The 17,792-nt window shown below is 49.5% G+C and overlaps 1 protein-coding gene and 1 long non-coding RNA gene across 4 annotated transcripts in view; one reads left to right on the forward strand and one right to left on the reverse strand.

Moving 5' to 3' along the window:
- On the reverse strand, window positions 1-5,056 carry pomk (protein O-mannose kinase). 3 transcript variants are annotated; one of them, XM_072495450.1, is made up of 3 exons: window positions 4,304-5,056; window positions 3,056-3,356; window positions 1-843 (listed from the first exon to the last, which is right to left on the reverse strand). In XM_072495450.1, exons 2-3 carry the CDS (start codon window positions 3,335-3,337, stop codon window positions 61-63), a joined length of 1,065 nt encoding a protein of 354 aa, XP_072351551.1. In that variant the 5' UTR covers window positions 3,338-3,356; window positions 4,304-5,056; the 3' UTR covers window positions 1-60. The 3 variants fall into 3 exon arrangements, with proteins under 3 accessions (XP_072351551.1, XP_072351549.1, XP_072351550.1); XM_072495448.1 differs by having other exon boundaries at window positions 4,181-5,056; XM_072495449.1 differs by having other exon boundaries at window positions 4,147-5,056.
- The window catches only part of LOC140408359 (uncharacterized), a 26,942-nt gene continuing 12,429 nt past the window's right edge, over window positions 3,280-17,792 (forward strand). The window contains exon 1 of the long non-coding RNA XR_011940095.1: window positions 3,280-3,711. This is a non-coding gene — a long non-coding RNA (uncharacterized lncRNA). The remainder of the gene's footprint in view (window positions 3,712-17,792) is intronic.

Raw genomic sequence — 17,792 nt, forward strand, 5'->3', positions numbered from 1 at the left:
GCCATTATTTTCAATACTATCAAATACCTGTATCCTATTAGAACAGAATATCACCATTAATTATAAATCACGTGATGTGCCGCTGTAAGTACCAGACAGTTCTGACTCCTGTGTCAGTAACGTATAAACAGCTTTATAGGTCTGGACAACCCTCAGTGCTGAAGGCCTTTGCTGTGGTAGATTTCTCTTACAGTCTCGGTGCAGCTGAAACAAATGGAGCCTGAGAACATCACTTCCTTCGACCTGCCCCAGCAGGAAATCCGTAACATCCGGAATCTTCCATATATCCGTCTTCTCATCATATGGGGGCATGAGGTCATCAGAAAATGGAAGGTCATCACCAAACGGCCAAAGCTGCTCTGGGGACACAAAGTCACCCTGCAGCTGCCTGGCACCACATTTTACTAACAAACCAGCGCTCCGATTGACCAGGGGTAAAGCATCTAAATCGTTAGCTACCACATGCAAGTCTGCAGTTAACAAATACTGGGACAAGGTCTTCCCCAGGTCATTGGAATCACACATAACCCGGGGGCCCAAAGGGCTGTTGTGTAGAAAATGCAGGAACATTGCATATTCAATGGCCAAACGAAATCGCACTTCCCAAGTATTGAAGCTGCGGTGATCCTCTTGCTCTAAAATAGAGTTAATGTTGGTTAACGATCCGAAACGGTGATACTCTGTGAGAATGGTGTGATCTTCACAGTATCCCAGCAGTTTGACCACATACACACTCTGCAGGCCTTTCAGCATCTCCAAGCCATGAAAGAAATCGTTGCTGAATTCGGAGACGGCAAGTCGAGAAAGGGCCACTTTGTTTCCTTTCCAGTGTGCCAGGAATACCTGCGGAGCAAACAGAGGCACTGAGTAATATACAGACCGCTTGACGAGACAGTAATCTAATTCTAATTCGTATCAGCAAAATTGCAATATCACGTAGGAACGAATCTTATGTTCAAAGCACCTCTTATCTTTTGATGAACACTTACAATATAGTCAAGCTCTCATAAAACTTTGTATCATTTTTCTCAAGACAGAATTTACCGAGATTCAGAAATTTACAGTATTGGAGCGTTGTGCCTGGTTCTGAAACAGTGACGTGTTTTTTTCTGCTGTCTTCAGCTCAGGTGATTTCAGGACACAATAAAAACATCAACTAAGTTCAAATGAAAGTTAAGGCGACATTGTTATGCTTATTTTAATTGCCTTCCCATTAGGGCATGTGATAGATAATAAAAACATGCTGCAATGAGGCCTAGCTGATTCTATTATCAAGGGGGGATGGCAATGGACGACCAGTACTTCACTCAAAATAGAAAGGCTGCCTATTAAGACTTGAATGAGGGTCCTATGTGTTCCTCCAAAACAATGGCATCAACCAATTTCCCCCTTCCCCAGCGCCGATGCCACCAGCTAAAGGCCAAAGTGGATGTGCCCGGCATGTGTATGGGATCAGCGGTAGAAACTTCAGCAGCTCCCCATGAAACTGAGCTGGACGTCAGCATTTGGAGAAGGGGGCTGGGGAGGCAATCTGAGGGAGGGAGGGGGCTCTGAGCAGCTGGTGGGTAGATCTTTGTGAAATCAAGAGCAACATATGAAACTATGTGGACGGTTTCCTTCCACAGTCCAAAGATGCGCAGGGTAGGTGGATTGGTCATGCTAAATTGCTGCTTAGTGTCCAGGGATGTTTTGGTTGGGTAGGGTTACGGGGGAGTGGGCCTAGGTAGGGTACTCTTTCAGAGGGTCGGTGCAGACTCAATGTACCAATTGGCCTCCTTCTACACTGTAGAGATTCTATGTGCACCCCTTCTGGCCCAGACGAGTCAACATCAATGGCTTTTATTTGGGCGCAGCCTCATGTGGTCTCTTTAAGGAGCATTGCTTAGATCAATCCACAACCAGTTTGCGACTCCCGAAACCAACTCTTCAGCAAAACAGAAACCCGCACTGAGCTCGGCCTATTGCAATGTTTCAATGAAATTCAATGCAAGCATGAGGAAGAGAAGGGCAGCATGGCGTTGCAGTGGTTAGCACTGCCTCACGGCGCCGAGGTCCCAGGTTCGATCCCGGCTCTGGGTCACTGGCCGTGTGGAGTTTGCACATTCTCCCCGTGTTTGCGTGGGTTTCGCCCCCACACCCCAAAGATGTGCAGGGTAGGTGGATTGACCATGCCAAATTTCCTCTTAATTGGAAAAAATTAATTGGGTACTCTAAATTTTTATTTTTTTTATTTTAAAATTTAAAAAGCATGAAAAAGAGCAGCTAATCTTTCAATTAGACATTTTATAGCTTTCTGGACTCAACAGCAAGTTCAACAATTTCAGACCACTATTTTGTTTCTTTTTCTTTGCCTGTCTCAGCCTTACTCTTGTTTGTGCTTTCAGGTGGTAGCTGTTCATCATTTTCCATTCATGCCCCCTCTACACACGTTTTATTTCTTTACTTGTCCCATTACCAATCCCTTCGGCTCTGCACCATGTCTCCCGTGTTCCATTCCCATCAGTTAATGTCTCCCGTAATCCAATCTCCCCTTTTTCACTCAGCCAAAGCCTCAGGGGCAGCACGGTAGCCTTGTGGATAGCACAATTGCTTCACAGCTCCAGGGTCCCAGGTTCAATTCCAGCTTGGGTCACTGTCTGTGCGGAGTCTGCACATCCTCCCCATGTGTGCGTGGGTTTCCTCCGGGTGCTCCGGTTTCCTCCCACAGTCCAAAGATGTGCAGGTTAGGTGGATTGGCCATGATAAATTGCCCTTAGTGTCCAAAATTGCCCTTAGTGTTGGGTGGGGTTACTGGGTTATGGGGTTACTGGGTTATGGGGATAGGGTGGCGGTGTTGACCTTGGGTAGGGTGCTCTTTCTAAGAGCCGGTGCAGACTCGATGAGCCGAATGGCCTCCTTCTGCACTGTAAATTCTATGAAAGCCTATTACGTTTCTAACTCTTCCCAGTTCTGGCGATAGGTTGTTGACCCGAAATGTTAACTCTCTTTCTCTTTCCACAGATCTTGCCTGACCTGGCAAGTATTTCCTGTTTTTATTAAGGCAGGGAGAGCTCACCTGCTTGACTGCACCTTGTCCTATCAGCTTCATCACAGTAACCTCACTCTGCATCATTTCACAGGATAGCCAGGAGAGACAATCCTTCATTCCTACCAGCCGGAAATGGCCATAGGGGCACGATGAGTTGTTTTCAGGTCCATTCGACCAAAGCAAGTGGTGAAGAAGCTCCACCCTGAAGAATGTGGTGACTGTAAGGAAGGCAGCAACAAGCGATACAAGGCCCAGGGTCACCCTTTGCAGCATCAGAGGGTGGTGGTTATCAGCTGACAGCCCCAGCATCTTCCAAACACTTGGCTACCTGCACAAAAAAGGGTTCAAATTTAAAAAAGGACTGGTCAGTGGTATTTTACTCTAATCCTAAATGGACAGCTTTTGACTGGTGGGGGTGGCAAGGCACATTGATTATAACACAAGACCCAGCATTTCTTATGGTAAGCAGGGAAATCAATGTTCTGCTGTTTGAGTCATTCTACTGCACCCATAGGCCAATACTTTCTTAAAAGTGTATATGGCATTCATTGTTGAATGAATCTTCCTCCAACATTAGCTCCTCCCTCCTCCAGAGGAGGAAGCACCTTTCCCGAAAAGTGGGACATGCTCTTCAAACTGACCTCAGAAAGAAAGATTCCGCGAAGAGTATGCATGGGATTGAGGTAATGTTGCCAACTCTGCTGGCACATTGGCGATTTCATAGCACGACCTAAATACTTTGCCCCCACAAAACTGTCTTATTTCCAACAATTAACTGTCTTAATTAGTAAACGAACGTGTACAGATAAAATCATTGTTGTTTGTTCCTCTAGGTAGTCAGGACATTCCCCTTTAATTCCGGGAGACTCCAGGGGATTCCGGGAGGGGTTGGCAAGCCTGTTTGATTCACTGCTTGGTCATTTTTGGGGTTGGAAGGGTCCGGTGTCGAATCCTCGGTCTTTTCAGGGTACAGGGATGAACTCCGGCCGCCGGCCGAATCAAGCCACTCCCGCGGCCCAAGAGGCCTGGGCCGGCTCAGGCTCGCCCTGTCCCGGGGATCACAGCCGGGCCGGGCCGACATCAGGACGCGCAACCACCCGAGGAACCCCAACACCCACCCGGCTGGGAATCCCGCGCAGTGCCGCGGCTCACCGTGAATCAGAGACACAAAGACCAGAATCACACAGAGACAGAGAGAGACAGGCACAGACCCAGAGAGAGAGAGAGAGAGACACCAAATCCAGAGCTGGACAAAGAGACTCCAAATACACAGACCTGAACAGAGAGATCTCAGAGACAGACCACACCAGACACAGAATCAGAGAGAGACACATTCACAATCCCAGAAAGGCCCAGAGACAAACACCCCAGGCACAGCATCAGAGAGAGACACAGACACACACTATCCCAGAAACGCTGAGAGAGACAGACACACACACAATCCCAGAAAGGCTGAGAGAGAGAGACAGACACCCCAGGCACAGAATCAGAGACACACACACACACACAATCCCAGAAAGGCTCAGAGAGAGAGACAGACACCCCAGACACAGAATCAGAGAGACACACACATACACAATCCCAGAAAGGCTCAGAGAGAGACAGACACCCCAGACACAGAATCAGAGAGACACACACATACACAATCCCAGAAAGGCTCAGAGAGAGAGACAGACACCCCAGGCACAGAATCAGAGACAGACACACACACACAATCCCAGAAAGGCTCAGAGAGAGAGACAGACACTCCAGACACAGAATCAGAGAGACACACACATACACAATCCCAGAAAGGCTCAGAAAGAGACAGACACCCCAGACACAGAATCAGAGAGACACACACATACACAATCCCAGAAAGACTGAGAGAGAGACGGGCACCCCAGGCACAGAATCAGAGAGACACACACATACACAATCCCAGAATGGCTCAGAGAGAGACAGGCACCCCAGACACAGAATCAAAGAGAGACACAGACACAGACACAGACAATCCCAGAAAGGCTCAGAGAGAGACAGGCACCCCAGGCACAGAATCAGAGACAGACACACACAGACAATCCCAGAAAGGCTCTGAGAGAGACAGACACGCCAGACACAGAATCAGAGACAGACACACACAGACAATCCCAGAAAGGCTCAGAGAGAGACAGACACCCCAGGCACAGAATCAGAGACACACACACAGACAATCCCAGAAAGGCTCAGAGAGTGATTGACACCCCAGACACAGAATCAGAGAGAGACGGACACACACAGACATTCCGAGAAAGGCTCAGAGAGAGATTGACACCCCAGACACAAACTCAGAGAGAACGAGACAGACAGAACCACACAGGCACAAAGGGAAAGACTCTGAGGGGGAAAGACAGACACAGATTTAGAGAGAAAAACGCCAATCCACAGATAGATAAAGAGAAAATACCAGTCTGCAGAGCTGAAAAGATACAGACTCGGAGATAGACATCCCCATAAACAGACTCGGAGAGAGAGAGAGACAACCCCAGACAGAGACCGAGAGTGAGACAGACAACCCCAGACACAGACCGAGAGTGACAGACAACCCCAGACAGAGAGAGAGAGACAGATAATACCAGGCACAGACCAGGAGATGGAGAGACAGACAAGCCCAGAACAGGCCAGGACAGAGAGACAGACAGACAAACCCAGACACAGACAGCAAGAGAGAGAACCCAAGACAGGCCGAGAGAGACAGACAACCACCGACACAGACTGAGAAAGAGAGATGGACAACCCCAGACAAAGGTCCAAGAGAGACAGACAGACAACTCCAGACACAGACTGAGAGCGAGACAGACACCACCAGACAGACTGAGAGAGGAAGACATACAAATCCAGACACAGGCCGAGAGAGAGAGACAGATAACACCAGATACAGACTGAAAGAGAGAGATAGACAACCACAGACACAGATCGAAAGAGATAGAGAGAGACAGACAGACAACCCCAGACACAGATTGAGAGAGAGAGAGAGACGGAAAGATAGTCAGACAACCACAGACATAGACCAAGAGTGAGACAGACTAACCCAGACACAGACTGAGAGTGAGACATACAAGCCCAGACACAGACTGAGAGAGAGACAGACAAGCCCAGACACAGACTGAGAGAGAGACAGACACGCCCAGACACAGACTGAGAGTGAGACAGACAAGCCCAGACACAGACTGAGAGAGACAGATAACCCCAGACACAGACTGAGAGTGAGACAGACAAGCCCAGACAAGACTGAGAGAGAGATAGACAAGCCCAGACACAGACTGAAAGAAAGAGAGACAGACAAGCCCAGACACAGACTGAGAGTGAGGCAGACAAGCCCAGACACAAACTGAAAGAAAGAGAGATAGACAAGCCCGGACACAGACTGAGAGTGAGACAGACAACCCCAGATACAGACTGAGAGATACAGTCAACCCCAGATACAGACTGAGAGAGGCAGACAAGCCCAGACACAGACTGAAAGAAAGAGAGATAGACAAGCCCGGACACAGACTGAGAGTGAGACAGACAACCCCAGATACAGACTGAGAGAGACAGTCAACCCCAGATACAGACTGAGAGAGGCAGACAAGCCCAGACACAGACTGAAAGAAAGAGAGATAGACAAGCCCGGACACAGACTGAGAGAGAGATAGACAAGCCCGGACACAGACTGAAAGAAAGAGAGATAGACAAGCCCGGACACAGACTGAGAGTGAGACAGACAAGCCCAGACACAGACTGAGAGTGAGACAGACAAGCCCAGACACAGACTGAAAGAAAGAGAGATAGACAACCCCAGACACAGACTGAGAGAGAGATAGACACGCCCGGACACAGACTGAGAGTGAGACAGACAAGCCCAGACACAGACTGAAAGAAAGAGAGATAGACAAGCCCAGATACAGACTGAGAGAGATAGACAAGCCCAGACACAGACTGAGAGTGAGACAGACAACCCCAGATACAGACTGAGAGAGGCAGACAAGCCCAGACACAGACTGAGAGTGAGACAGACACGCCCAGACACAGACTGAGAGAGACAGACAAGCCCAGACACAGACTGAAAGAAAGAGAGATAGACAAGCCCAGACACAGACTGAGAGAGAGACAGACAACCCCAGATACAGACTGAGAGAGATAGACAAGCCCAGACACAGACTGAGAGAGATAGACAAGCCCGGACACAGACTGAGAGTGAGACAGACAACCCCAGATACAGACTGAGAGAGGCAGACAAGCCCAGACACAGACTGAGAGAGACAGACAAGCCCAGACACAGACTGAGAGTGAGACAGTCAAGCCCAGACACAGACTGAGAGAGAGACAGACAAGCCCAGACACAGACTGAGAGTGAGACAGTCAAGCCCAGACACAGACTGAGAGAGACAGACAAGCCCAGTCACAGACTGAGAGTGAGACAGACAAGCCCAGACACAGACTGGGAGTGAGACAGACAACCCCAGACACAGACTGAAAGAAAGAGAGACAGACAAGCCCAGACACAGACTGAGAGAGATAGACAAGCCCAGACACAGACTGAGAGTGAGACAGACAAGCTCAGACACAGACTGGGAGTGAGACAGACAACCCCAGACACAGACTGAGAGAGATAGACAACCCCAGACACAAACTGAAAGAAAGAGAGACAGACAACCCCAGACACAGACTGAGAGAGAGACAGACAAGCCCAGACACAGACTGAGAGAGATAGACAAGCCCAGTCACAGACTGAAAGAAAGAGAGACAGACAAGCCCAGACACAGACTGAGAGAGATAGACAAGCCCACACACAGACTGAGAGTGAGACAGACAAGCCCAGACACAGACTGAGAGAGATAGACAAGCCCAGACACAGACTGAGAGAGATAGACAAGCCCAGACACAGACTGAAAGAAAGAGAGACAGACAAGCCCAGACACAGACTGAGAGAGATAGACAAGCCCAGACACAGACTGAGAGTGAGACAGACAAGCCCAGACACAGACTGAGAGAGATAGACAAGCCCAGACACAGACTGAGAGAGATAGACAAGCCCAGACACAGACTGAAAGAAAGAGAGACAGACAAGCCCAGACACAGACTGAGAGAGATAGACAAGCCCAGACACAGACTGAGAGTGAGACAGACAAGCCCAGACACAGACTGAGAGAGAGCAGACAAGCCCAGATACAGACTGAGAGAGATAGACAAGCCCAGACACAGACTGAGAGAGAGACAGACAAGCCCAGACACAGACTGAGAGAGATAGACAAGCCCAGTCACAGACTGAAAGAAAGAGAGACAGACAAGCCCAGACACAGACTGAGAGAGATAGACAAGCCCAGACACAGACTGAGAGAGATAGACAAGCCCAGACACAGACTGAGAGTGAGACAGACAAGCCCAGACACAGACTGAGAGAGATAGACAAGCCCAGACACAGACTGAGAGAGATAGACAAGCCCAGACACAGACTGAAAGAAAGAGAGACAGACAAGCCCAGACACAGACTGAGAGAGATAGACAAGCCCAGACACAGACTGAGAGTGAGACAGACAAGCCCAGACACAGACTGAGAGAGAGCAGACAAGCCCAGACACAGACTGAGAGAGAGCAGACAAGCCCAGATACAGACTGAGAGAGATAGACAAGCCCAGACACAGACTGAGAGTGAGACAGACAAGCTCAGACACAGACTGGGAGTGAGACAGACAAACCCAGACACAGACTGAGAGAGAGACAGACAAGCCCAGACACAGACTGAGAGAGAGACAGACAAGCCCAGACACAGACTGAGAGAGAGACAGACAAGCCCAGATACAGACTGAGAGAGAGAGATGGTCAATCTCAGACCACCTGTCCTCGCGAGCCTGCTCCGCCATTCAATAAGATCATGGCTGACCCTTTTGTGGTCTCAGCTCCACTTACCTGCTCGCTCACCATAACCCTTAATTCCTTTATTGTTCCCCGAGAGTCCAGGGGGTGAGAGAGGCTGATGTTTATGGCCTTTGCCCTTGGTAGCCCGGAGACGGATCTTATTAGTGTGGAGGGACTCGGAGCCCCCGAAACCGGGGGTATGGGTTAGCGACATGGCTGGGTTTCTCAGGCTTGAGAAAATTAAATTCGCCCTGAAAGGATCAGTGTTAGGGATCGTTCGGAGGTGGCAGCCGTTTATCGACTTCTTCGGGGGAAACTAAACTGTCAGCAGATACAATAGAGGGGGTGGGGGGGGGTGGGTTAGGGAATAAGGGGGGCAAGGGGAGTTAGTTTAGTTTAGTTCAGGCGGGAACAGCAAGAAGAGATGGAGGGACTTGGGGAGTGTGTGTATAAGCCAAGTTGGCAGGGTATGGTTGTTGGTTGGGGGGGTATTACACACTGAATTATGTTTACATTTGTATTTGTATATTTTGTTGTTATAAAAAACAATATATGCCTTAATATAATGTTTGTTAAAAAAAAATTCCTTTACTGCTCAAAACTTTATCTATCTTTGCCTTAAAAACATTTAACGAGGTAGCCTCAACTGCTTCACTGGGCAGGGAATTCCACAGATTTACAAACCGTTGGATGAAGAAGTTCCTCCTCAACTCAGACCTAAATATGCTCCCCTTATTTTGAGGCTATGCCCCCTTGTTCTAGTTTCACCCACCAGTGGTAACAACCTCCCAGCTTCTATCCCTTACAATTTTGTTCCGATAAGATCCCCCCTCATTCTTCTAAATTCCAATGAGTATAGTCCCAGTCTACTGAGTCTCTCCTCATAAACCAATCCTCTCAACTTCAGAATCAACCGAGTGAATCTCCTCTGCACCCCCTCCAGTGCCAGTACATCCTTTCTCAAGTGAGGAGACCAAAACTATACACAGTACTCAGGTGTGGCCTCACCAGCACCCTATACAACTGTTTTTAAACACCATCCCTCGAGCAATGAAGGACAAAATTCCATTTGCCGTCTTTATTACCTACTGCACCTGCAAATCAACTTTTTGAGATTCATGCACAAGGACACCCAGGTCTCTCTGCATAGCAGCATGCTGCAATTTGTTACCATTTAAATAAGAGTCCATTTTGCTGTTATTCCTACCAGAACCGTGGTGGTGTCATGGTGCAGTGGTTAGCACTGCTGCCTCATGACGCCAAGGACCTGGGTTCGATCCTGGCCCCGGGTCACTGTCCGCGTGGAATTTGCACATTCTCCCCGTGTCTGCATGGGTGTCACCCCCACAACCCAAAGATGTGCAGGCTAGGTGGATTGGCCACGCTAAATTGCCCTTTAAAAAAAAAAAAAGAATAGGGTACTCTAAATTTATTTTTAAATATTCCTCCCAAAATGGATGACCTCACATTTACCAACATTGTACTCCATCTGTCAGACCCTTGCCTGTCATGATATTCAGATAAACATATCATGGTGCAAACATACATACACACTGATGGACAGATCAACGGACCAATCAACACACACGCAACATCACAGCCAATCACCAGTAAGAGCACACGCACTATAAAACAGGGAATACCACAGTTCCCGCTCATTCCAGCAGGAGACAGCTCAGGGCACAGAGCTCTCAGCGTGCCACTCAGACATTCACCATGTGCTGAGTGCCTCTCCAAGATAGTGTTAGGGCTGGGTCCACAGGTTAACGGGTAAATTACGAACCACAGTCATAAGTTTACAGATGTTGTTATCAAGAGTAATAAAATAGAGTTGTGCCATCCACAACCGTGTTGGTTCGTCTGTATAGCGGAACACCCAACACGACATAGTACCAGGATTGGAACCCAGCAACTGTGAGACCTACCTGCACATCTTCAGGGATCCGCCATCCTGCGCCATGGACACCATCAGCCCGCAGAGTCAACTGGAAGCTGTTTAAACAGCGCTTCCAGTTCTTCCTAGAAGCCACAGAAAGGGAGAATGTATCGGACACCAGGAAAATCCCCCTCCTCCTCTCCACGGCAGGGCAACACGCCATCCACATCTACAACTCCCTGGTGTTCGCGGAAGGTGAGGACAAGACGAAGTACAAGACGGTCCTTCTCAAACTCGAGCAACACTTCAGCGTCGAGGTGAACGAGAGCTTCGAGAGGTACCTCTTCCAGCAGTGCCTGCAGGGTAAGGATGAGCCTTTTCAATCTTTCCTGACACACCTCCGTATCCTCGCGCAGTCCTGCGGCTATGAGGCCATCTCCGATTCCATGATTCGGGACCAGATAGTTTTTGGGGTCACCTCAGGCACCCTACGGCAGCAGCTCTTCAAAATTAAGAGCCTCACCCTAGCCACCACCATCGAAGCGTGCATCCTCCATGAAAACGCGACCAGCCGGTACTCCCAATTCCAGGCGGCCGAATCGGCACGGCAGGGGTCCTATGAGGCCGAGTGGGTCCAGTCGATCGAGTTCGTCCCGGCCCGCAGCCCGGACGAGGGCAGCCGTTTCGCGCGCTTTCCGCGGCCTCCCGCGCTTGTACGCGCCAAAAGAGACGTCGACGCAGAGGGACGTGACGCACAGGCACGCTCTACGCAGGACCAAACTGCGCACGCGCAGTGGCGCAACGAACGCCATGACGTCACGACGTGCGGCAACTGTGGATCCGCACATTTAAAGCGACAAGTCCATCAAAGAATCGACAATGCCTCCGCTGTGGCAAGATGGGACACTACGCTGCCTGCTGTCGAGCAGCTCAACCTGCCAACGTTCCCCAATTCTGCCAGCCTCGCAGGGACATGCGGGCCATTCAGCCTCCATACACCGAGTCATACTCTGACGATGTACAGACCAGTGATACCGACGACCGGGAAGCCTTCCACGTTACGGTCATTGACAGGAATCGGATGTCCCCAAGGACGACCCACCAGCCGATGCCAGTGAACAGCGTTAATCCGGGTGATGAATGGTGTGCCACCCTAACGGTCAACCGATCACCAATCACATTCTGTCTAGACACTGGTGCCTCCGCCAACCTTATTGCATGGTCAGCCTTCTACGCCTTGAAGGTCAAACCACCGATTCGGACATCCCGCTGTCAGATGGTCGATTACAACGGGAATGTTATCTCGGCCATGGGATCCTGCCAGCTTGAGGTTACACACAATGCATACACAGCCACACTGTCCTTTGAGATAGTTGGATCATCGAAGGACTCCCTGCTCGGCGCACAGGCATGCAAGGTTCTCCACCTCGTTCAGCGGGTACACACTCTGTCTCCAGGAGGTACGTCCGACTTCCAGGATGCAGACTTTAGGGCACAGCTCCACTTGCTCCTCACCCACAACCAGGAGGCTTTCGAGGGCATGGGCACACTGCCCTACATTTACAGAATACGGCTCAAACCGGACGCCACCCCGGTCATTCACGCACCTCGTAGAGTCCCAGCACCACTCAAAGACCGCCTCAAGCAGCAGCTGCAGGATCTCCAGGACTAAGGAGTGCTTTCCCGGGTCACGGAGCCCACGCCATGGGTCAGCTCCATGGTGTGCGTAAGAAAGCCCTCTGATTAACTCCGGATCTGCATCGACCCGAAAGACCTAAACAATAACATCATGAGGGAACACTACCCCATACCCAAACGGGAAGAGATCATGAGCGAAATGGCCCAGGCTCAAATTTTTACAAAGCTTGATGCCTCAAAGGGTTTTTGGCAGATTCAACTGGATCAGTCCAGCCGAAAGCTGTGTACCTTTAACACTCCTTTCGGCAGGTTCTGCGAGAACAGAATGCCGTTTGGCATCATCTCGGCATCTGAGGTGTTTCACAGAATCATGGAACAGATGATGGAGGGCATCGAAGGGGTGCGTGTCTATGTTGACGACGTCATCATCTGGTCCACCACACCACAGGAGCACATCAGTCATCTCCAGCGCGTCTTTGCACGGTCTGCGCCTCAACCGAGCCAAGGGTTCTTTTGGCCAAACTGAGCTAAATGTTTCTGGGGACCACATATCCCGGTCAGGAGTGCGTCCGGATGCAGACAAAGTGACAGCTATTACAGCCATGCCGCAGCCGGCAGTCCAGAAGGCAGTGCTACGCTTTCTCGGGATGGTCAACTTCCTGGGGAAGTTCATTCCCAACCTTGCCTCCCACACAACGGCTCTTCGCCACCTAGTGAAGAAGACTACGGAGTTCCAGTGGCTGCCCGCACACCAGAAGGGATGGGAGGTGCTCAAGATTAAGCTCACCACAGCCCCTGTCTTGGCGTTCTTCGACACTTCTCGAGATACGAAGATCTCGACTGATGCCAGCCAGTCCGGCATTGGGGCGGTACTCCTGCAATGGGACGACACAGCATCATGGGTTCCGGTCGCCTATGCCTCGCGGGCCATGACCCCCACAGAACAGCGCTATGCGCAGATTGAGAAGGAGTGCCTGGGTTTGTTAACCGGCATAGATAAGTTCCATGACTACTGTGGAAACCGACCATCGCCCCCTGGTCAGCATCATACAAAAGGACCTGAATGAGATGACCCCTCGCCTCCAGCGCATTCTGCTCAAGCTCCGGAGGTACGACTGGTCTACACCCCGGGAAAGGACCTCATCATCACGGATGCCCTGTCCAGAGCAGTGAGCACACCGCCCAAATTGGCGGGGGGGGGCTTGTATGTCAGGTCGAAGCGCATGTGGCCTTCACATCGGCCAATCTGCCAGCTAATGATGCAAGTCTGGCCCGTATTCGCCGGGAGACTGCGGCTGACCCCAGATGTCTCACTATTTCTTCCTTGATAACAGATTCAAGCATTTTCCCCACTACAGAAGTTCAACTAACTCGCTTATAGTTACCTGCCTTTAGTCTACCTCCTTTTTTAAACAGTGGCGTCACATTTGCTATCGGAACTGCTCCAGGGTCCAGCGAATTTTGGTAAATTACCATGAGCGCATTTGCAATTTCCCCCGACATCTCTTTTAGTACCTTGTGATACATTCCATCAGGGCCATGAGACTTGTCTATCTTTAGCCCCATTAGCTTGCCCAGTAATACCTCTTTAGTGATAATGATCGTTTTTAGATCCTCACCTGCCATAGCCTCCTTGCCATCAATTATTGGCATGTTATTTGTGTCTTCCACTGTGAAGACCGACACAAAATACCTGTTCAATTCCTCAGCCATTTCCTCATTTCCCATTATTAAATCCCCTTTCGGGCATCACGGTGGCGCAGTGGATAGCACTGGGACTACGGCGCTGAGGATCCGGGTTTGAATCCCAGCCCTGGGTCACTGTCCGTGAGGAGTTTGCACATTCTCCCCGTGTCTGCATGGATTTCACCCCCAGAACCCGAAAGATGTGCAGGTTAGTTGGATTGGCCATGCTAAATTGCCCCTTAATTAGAAAAAAAATAATAATAATTGGGTACTCTAAATTTATATTAAAAAAAGAAAAAACAAACAAAATTAAATCCCCTTTCTCATCTTCTGAAAGACTAATGTTTACCTTTAGCACTCTTTTTCCTTTTATGTATTTGTAGAAACTTTTGCTATTGGTTTTTATATTCTGAGCTAGTTTGCTCTCACAATCTATCTTACTTTTCTTTTTCATAGCTTTTTTCATGACTTTCTGTTGACCACCTTTGAAGATTTCCAAATCCTCTAGTTTCCCACTAATTTTACCACTTTGTATGCTTTTGCTTTCAATTTGATACCCCCCTTTATTTCCTCAGATATCCATGGCTGATTATCCCTTTTCCTACAGTCCTTCCTTTTCACTGCTCTATACTTTGCTGAGCACTGTGAAAAATCACTTTAAAAGTTCTCCACTGTTCCTCAATTGTCCCACCATAAAGTCTTTTCTCCCAGTCTACCTTAGCCAACTCCTCCCTCATCCCATTGTAGTCTCCTTTAAGCATAAGACACCCGGTATTGGATTTTAATTTCTCGCCCTCCATCTACATTTTAAATTCAACCATACTGTGATCGCTCCTTCAAGAGGATCCCTAACTATGAGATCAAATTATTCTTGTCTAATTACACAGGACAGCACGGTGGCATAATGGTTAGCACTGTGGCTTCACAGCAGCTTCACAGGGTCTCAGGTTTGATTCCGTCTTGGGTCACTGTCTGTGCAGAGTCTACACGTTCTCTACGTGTCTGCGTGGGTTTCTTCCGGGTGCTCCGGTTTCCTCCCACAATCCAAACATGGGCAGGGGTAGGTGGATTGGCTATGCTAGATTGCACTTAGTGTCCAAAAAAGATAATGTAAGGTGGGGTTACGGAAATAGGATGGAAGTGTGGGGATAGGGTGGAGGTGTGGGGTTAGGTAGGGTGCTCTTTCAAAGAGCCGGTGCAGACTCGATGGGCCGAATGGCCCCCTTCTGCACTGTAAATTCTGTGAGGATTAGATCTAGGATACCTTGCTCCCTCATAGGTTCCATTACATACTGTTCAGGGAAACTATCGCGGATACATTCTATGAACTTCTCCTCAAGGCTGCCTTGACTGACCTGGTTTGACCAATCGACATGTAGATTAAAATCCCCCATGATAATTGCTGTACCATTTTTATGGCGGCATGTAGCACAGTGGTTAGCACTGTTGCTTCACAGCGCCAGGGACCCAGGTTCGATTCCCGCTTGGGTCACTGTCTGTGCGGAGTCTGCACGTTCTCCCGGTGTCTGCGTGGGTTTCCTCCGGGTGCTCTGGTTTCCTCCCACAAGTCCAGAAAGATATGCTTGTTATTCGGACATTCCGAATTCTCCGTGTATCCGAATAGGCGCCGGAGTGTGGCGACTAGGGGATTTTCACAGTAACTTAATTGCAGTGTTAATGTAACCTACCTGTGACAGTAATAAAGATTATTATTATTACATGCATCAGTTATTTCTTTGTTTATTGTCCGCCCCACCATGATGTTATTATTTGGTAGCTTTTGACTATGCCTATCAGTGATCCTTTTCTCCTCACTATTTCTAATTTCCACCCAAATGGATTCAACCTTTTCTCCATAGAACCTATATCACCTGTCACTACCGCCCTGATGTCATCCTTAAATATCAGAGCTACACCACCTCCCTTATCTTCCTGTCTGTCCTTCCGAATAGTCTGATATCCCTGGATATTTAACTCCCAGTCGTGACCACCCTACAACCATGTCTCTGTAACAGCCACTAAATCATACTCATTCGCGATGATTTGTGGCGTCAATTCATTTACCTTGTTTCAAATGCTATGAGCATTCTGGTAAAGTGCCCTTCTGCTAGTTTTTTTAACATTCTTTTTGAATCCTAACATCTCCATTAATAACGTCTCCTGAGTTCTTCTTCCCTTTAACATTTTTCATAATTTTCCCCGCAGTTGAACCCACCTCCCCACATGCTAATCTGCTGCTTTGCTTCCCATTAACCATTATTCTTCCTGTAGTTTTACCCTTCCTTTCAGACAGACAACCCCAGACACAGACCGAGAGAACAGAGAACCCCAGACACAGACCGAGAGAGACAGAGAATCCCAGACAGACACAGACCGAGAGACAGACATCCCCAGACACAGACTGAGAGAGACAGAGGACCCCAGACAGACACAGACCGAGAGAGACAGACAACCCCAGACACAGACTGAGAGAGACAGATAGACAGACAAACAGAAAACACCAGGCACGGGGACTTCCGGTTGCGGCGATGCACTGCTAAGCCGCACGTTTCGGCAGCTCCCGTTCTAACGGACTTTTGGGCTCTTTTTGGGAGCCCCAACGGAAATTTTTCGGACCAAACCCAGTGTGGGGTGACGAAGTAAGGAGTCCCCCCTGGTGTGTATGGAAAAGATCGGTGGTAGTGGCCAGATTGCGAAGGATCCTTTGGAGCAGCGGGAGAGAAGAGAAGGAAGAAGCAAGATGGCGACGGATGGAGCCCAGACGACATGGGGCTCGAACCAGCAGGAATTCCTCCAACGGTGTGTGGAGGAATTAAAGAAGGAGGTGCTGGCGCCGATGTTATTGGCAATCGAAGGGCTAAAAGAAACGCAAAAGGCCCAGGCGATAGAGCTCCGTGGGGTGAAGGTGAAGGCAGCTGAGAACGAGGATGAGATTCTGGGCCTTGCGGTAAAAATGGAGACGCACGAGGCGCTACATAAGAGGTGTATCGAAAGGCTCGAAGTCCTGGAGAACAGCTCGAGGAGAAAGAACCTCCGGATTCTGGGTCTCCCCGAGGGAGTGCAGGGAGCTGACGTTGGGGCTTATGTGAACACGATGCTCCATTCGCTAATGGGAACTGAGGCCCCCTCGGGCCCCCTGGAGGTGGAAGGGGCTCACCGGGTCCTTGCGAGGAGACCAAAGGCTGGAGAACCACCAAGGGCGATAGTGGTGAGATTTCACCGCTTCACCAACAGAGAGGCTGTTTTTAGCTGGGCACGGAGTAGCAGGTGGGAGAATGCGGTGATACGAGTGTATCAGGACTGGAGCGCGGAGGTGGCGAGAAGGAGAGCAAGTTTTAATCGGGCCAAGGCGGCGCTTCACAAGAAGAAAGTAAAGTTTGGATGCTGCAGCCGGCGCGATTGTGGGTCACGTACCAAGATAGACACTACTACTTTGAAACGTCGGACGAGGCATGGACCTTCATCCAAAAAGAGAAATTGGACCAGAACTGAGGGACTGAGCTGTGGGGGAGATGACCATGTTGATGTACAGAAATGTAAATTGGGGAATGGGAGGTTCACAGTATCGGGACGATAGATGGGGGTTTTTCTCTTCTTGACGGGGGGACACTGAGAAATGTGGGCGCCGGTGGAAAAAGGGACAGAGGTGGGGGATGGGGAATGGGGGAGCTGCGCCATAGGGGGCGGGGCTGATCCAGGAAAGCG

This window comes from Scyliorhinus torazame, chromosome 3 (assembly GCF_047496885.1).
Source record: "Scyliorhinus torazame isolate Kashiwa2021f chromosome 3, sScyTor2.1, whole genome shotgun sequence".
Classification (NCBI taxonomy): Eukaryota; Metazoa; Chordata; class Chondrichthyes; order Carcharhiniformes; family Scyliorhinidae; genus Scyliorhinus; species Scyliorhinus torazame.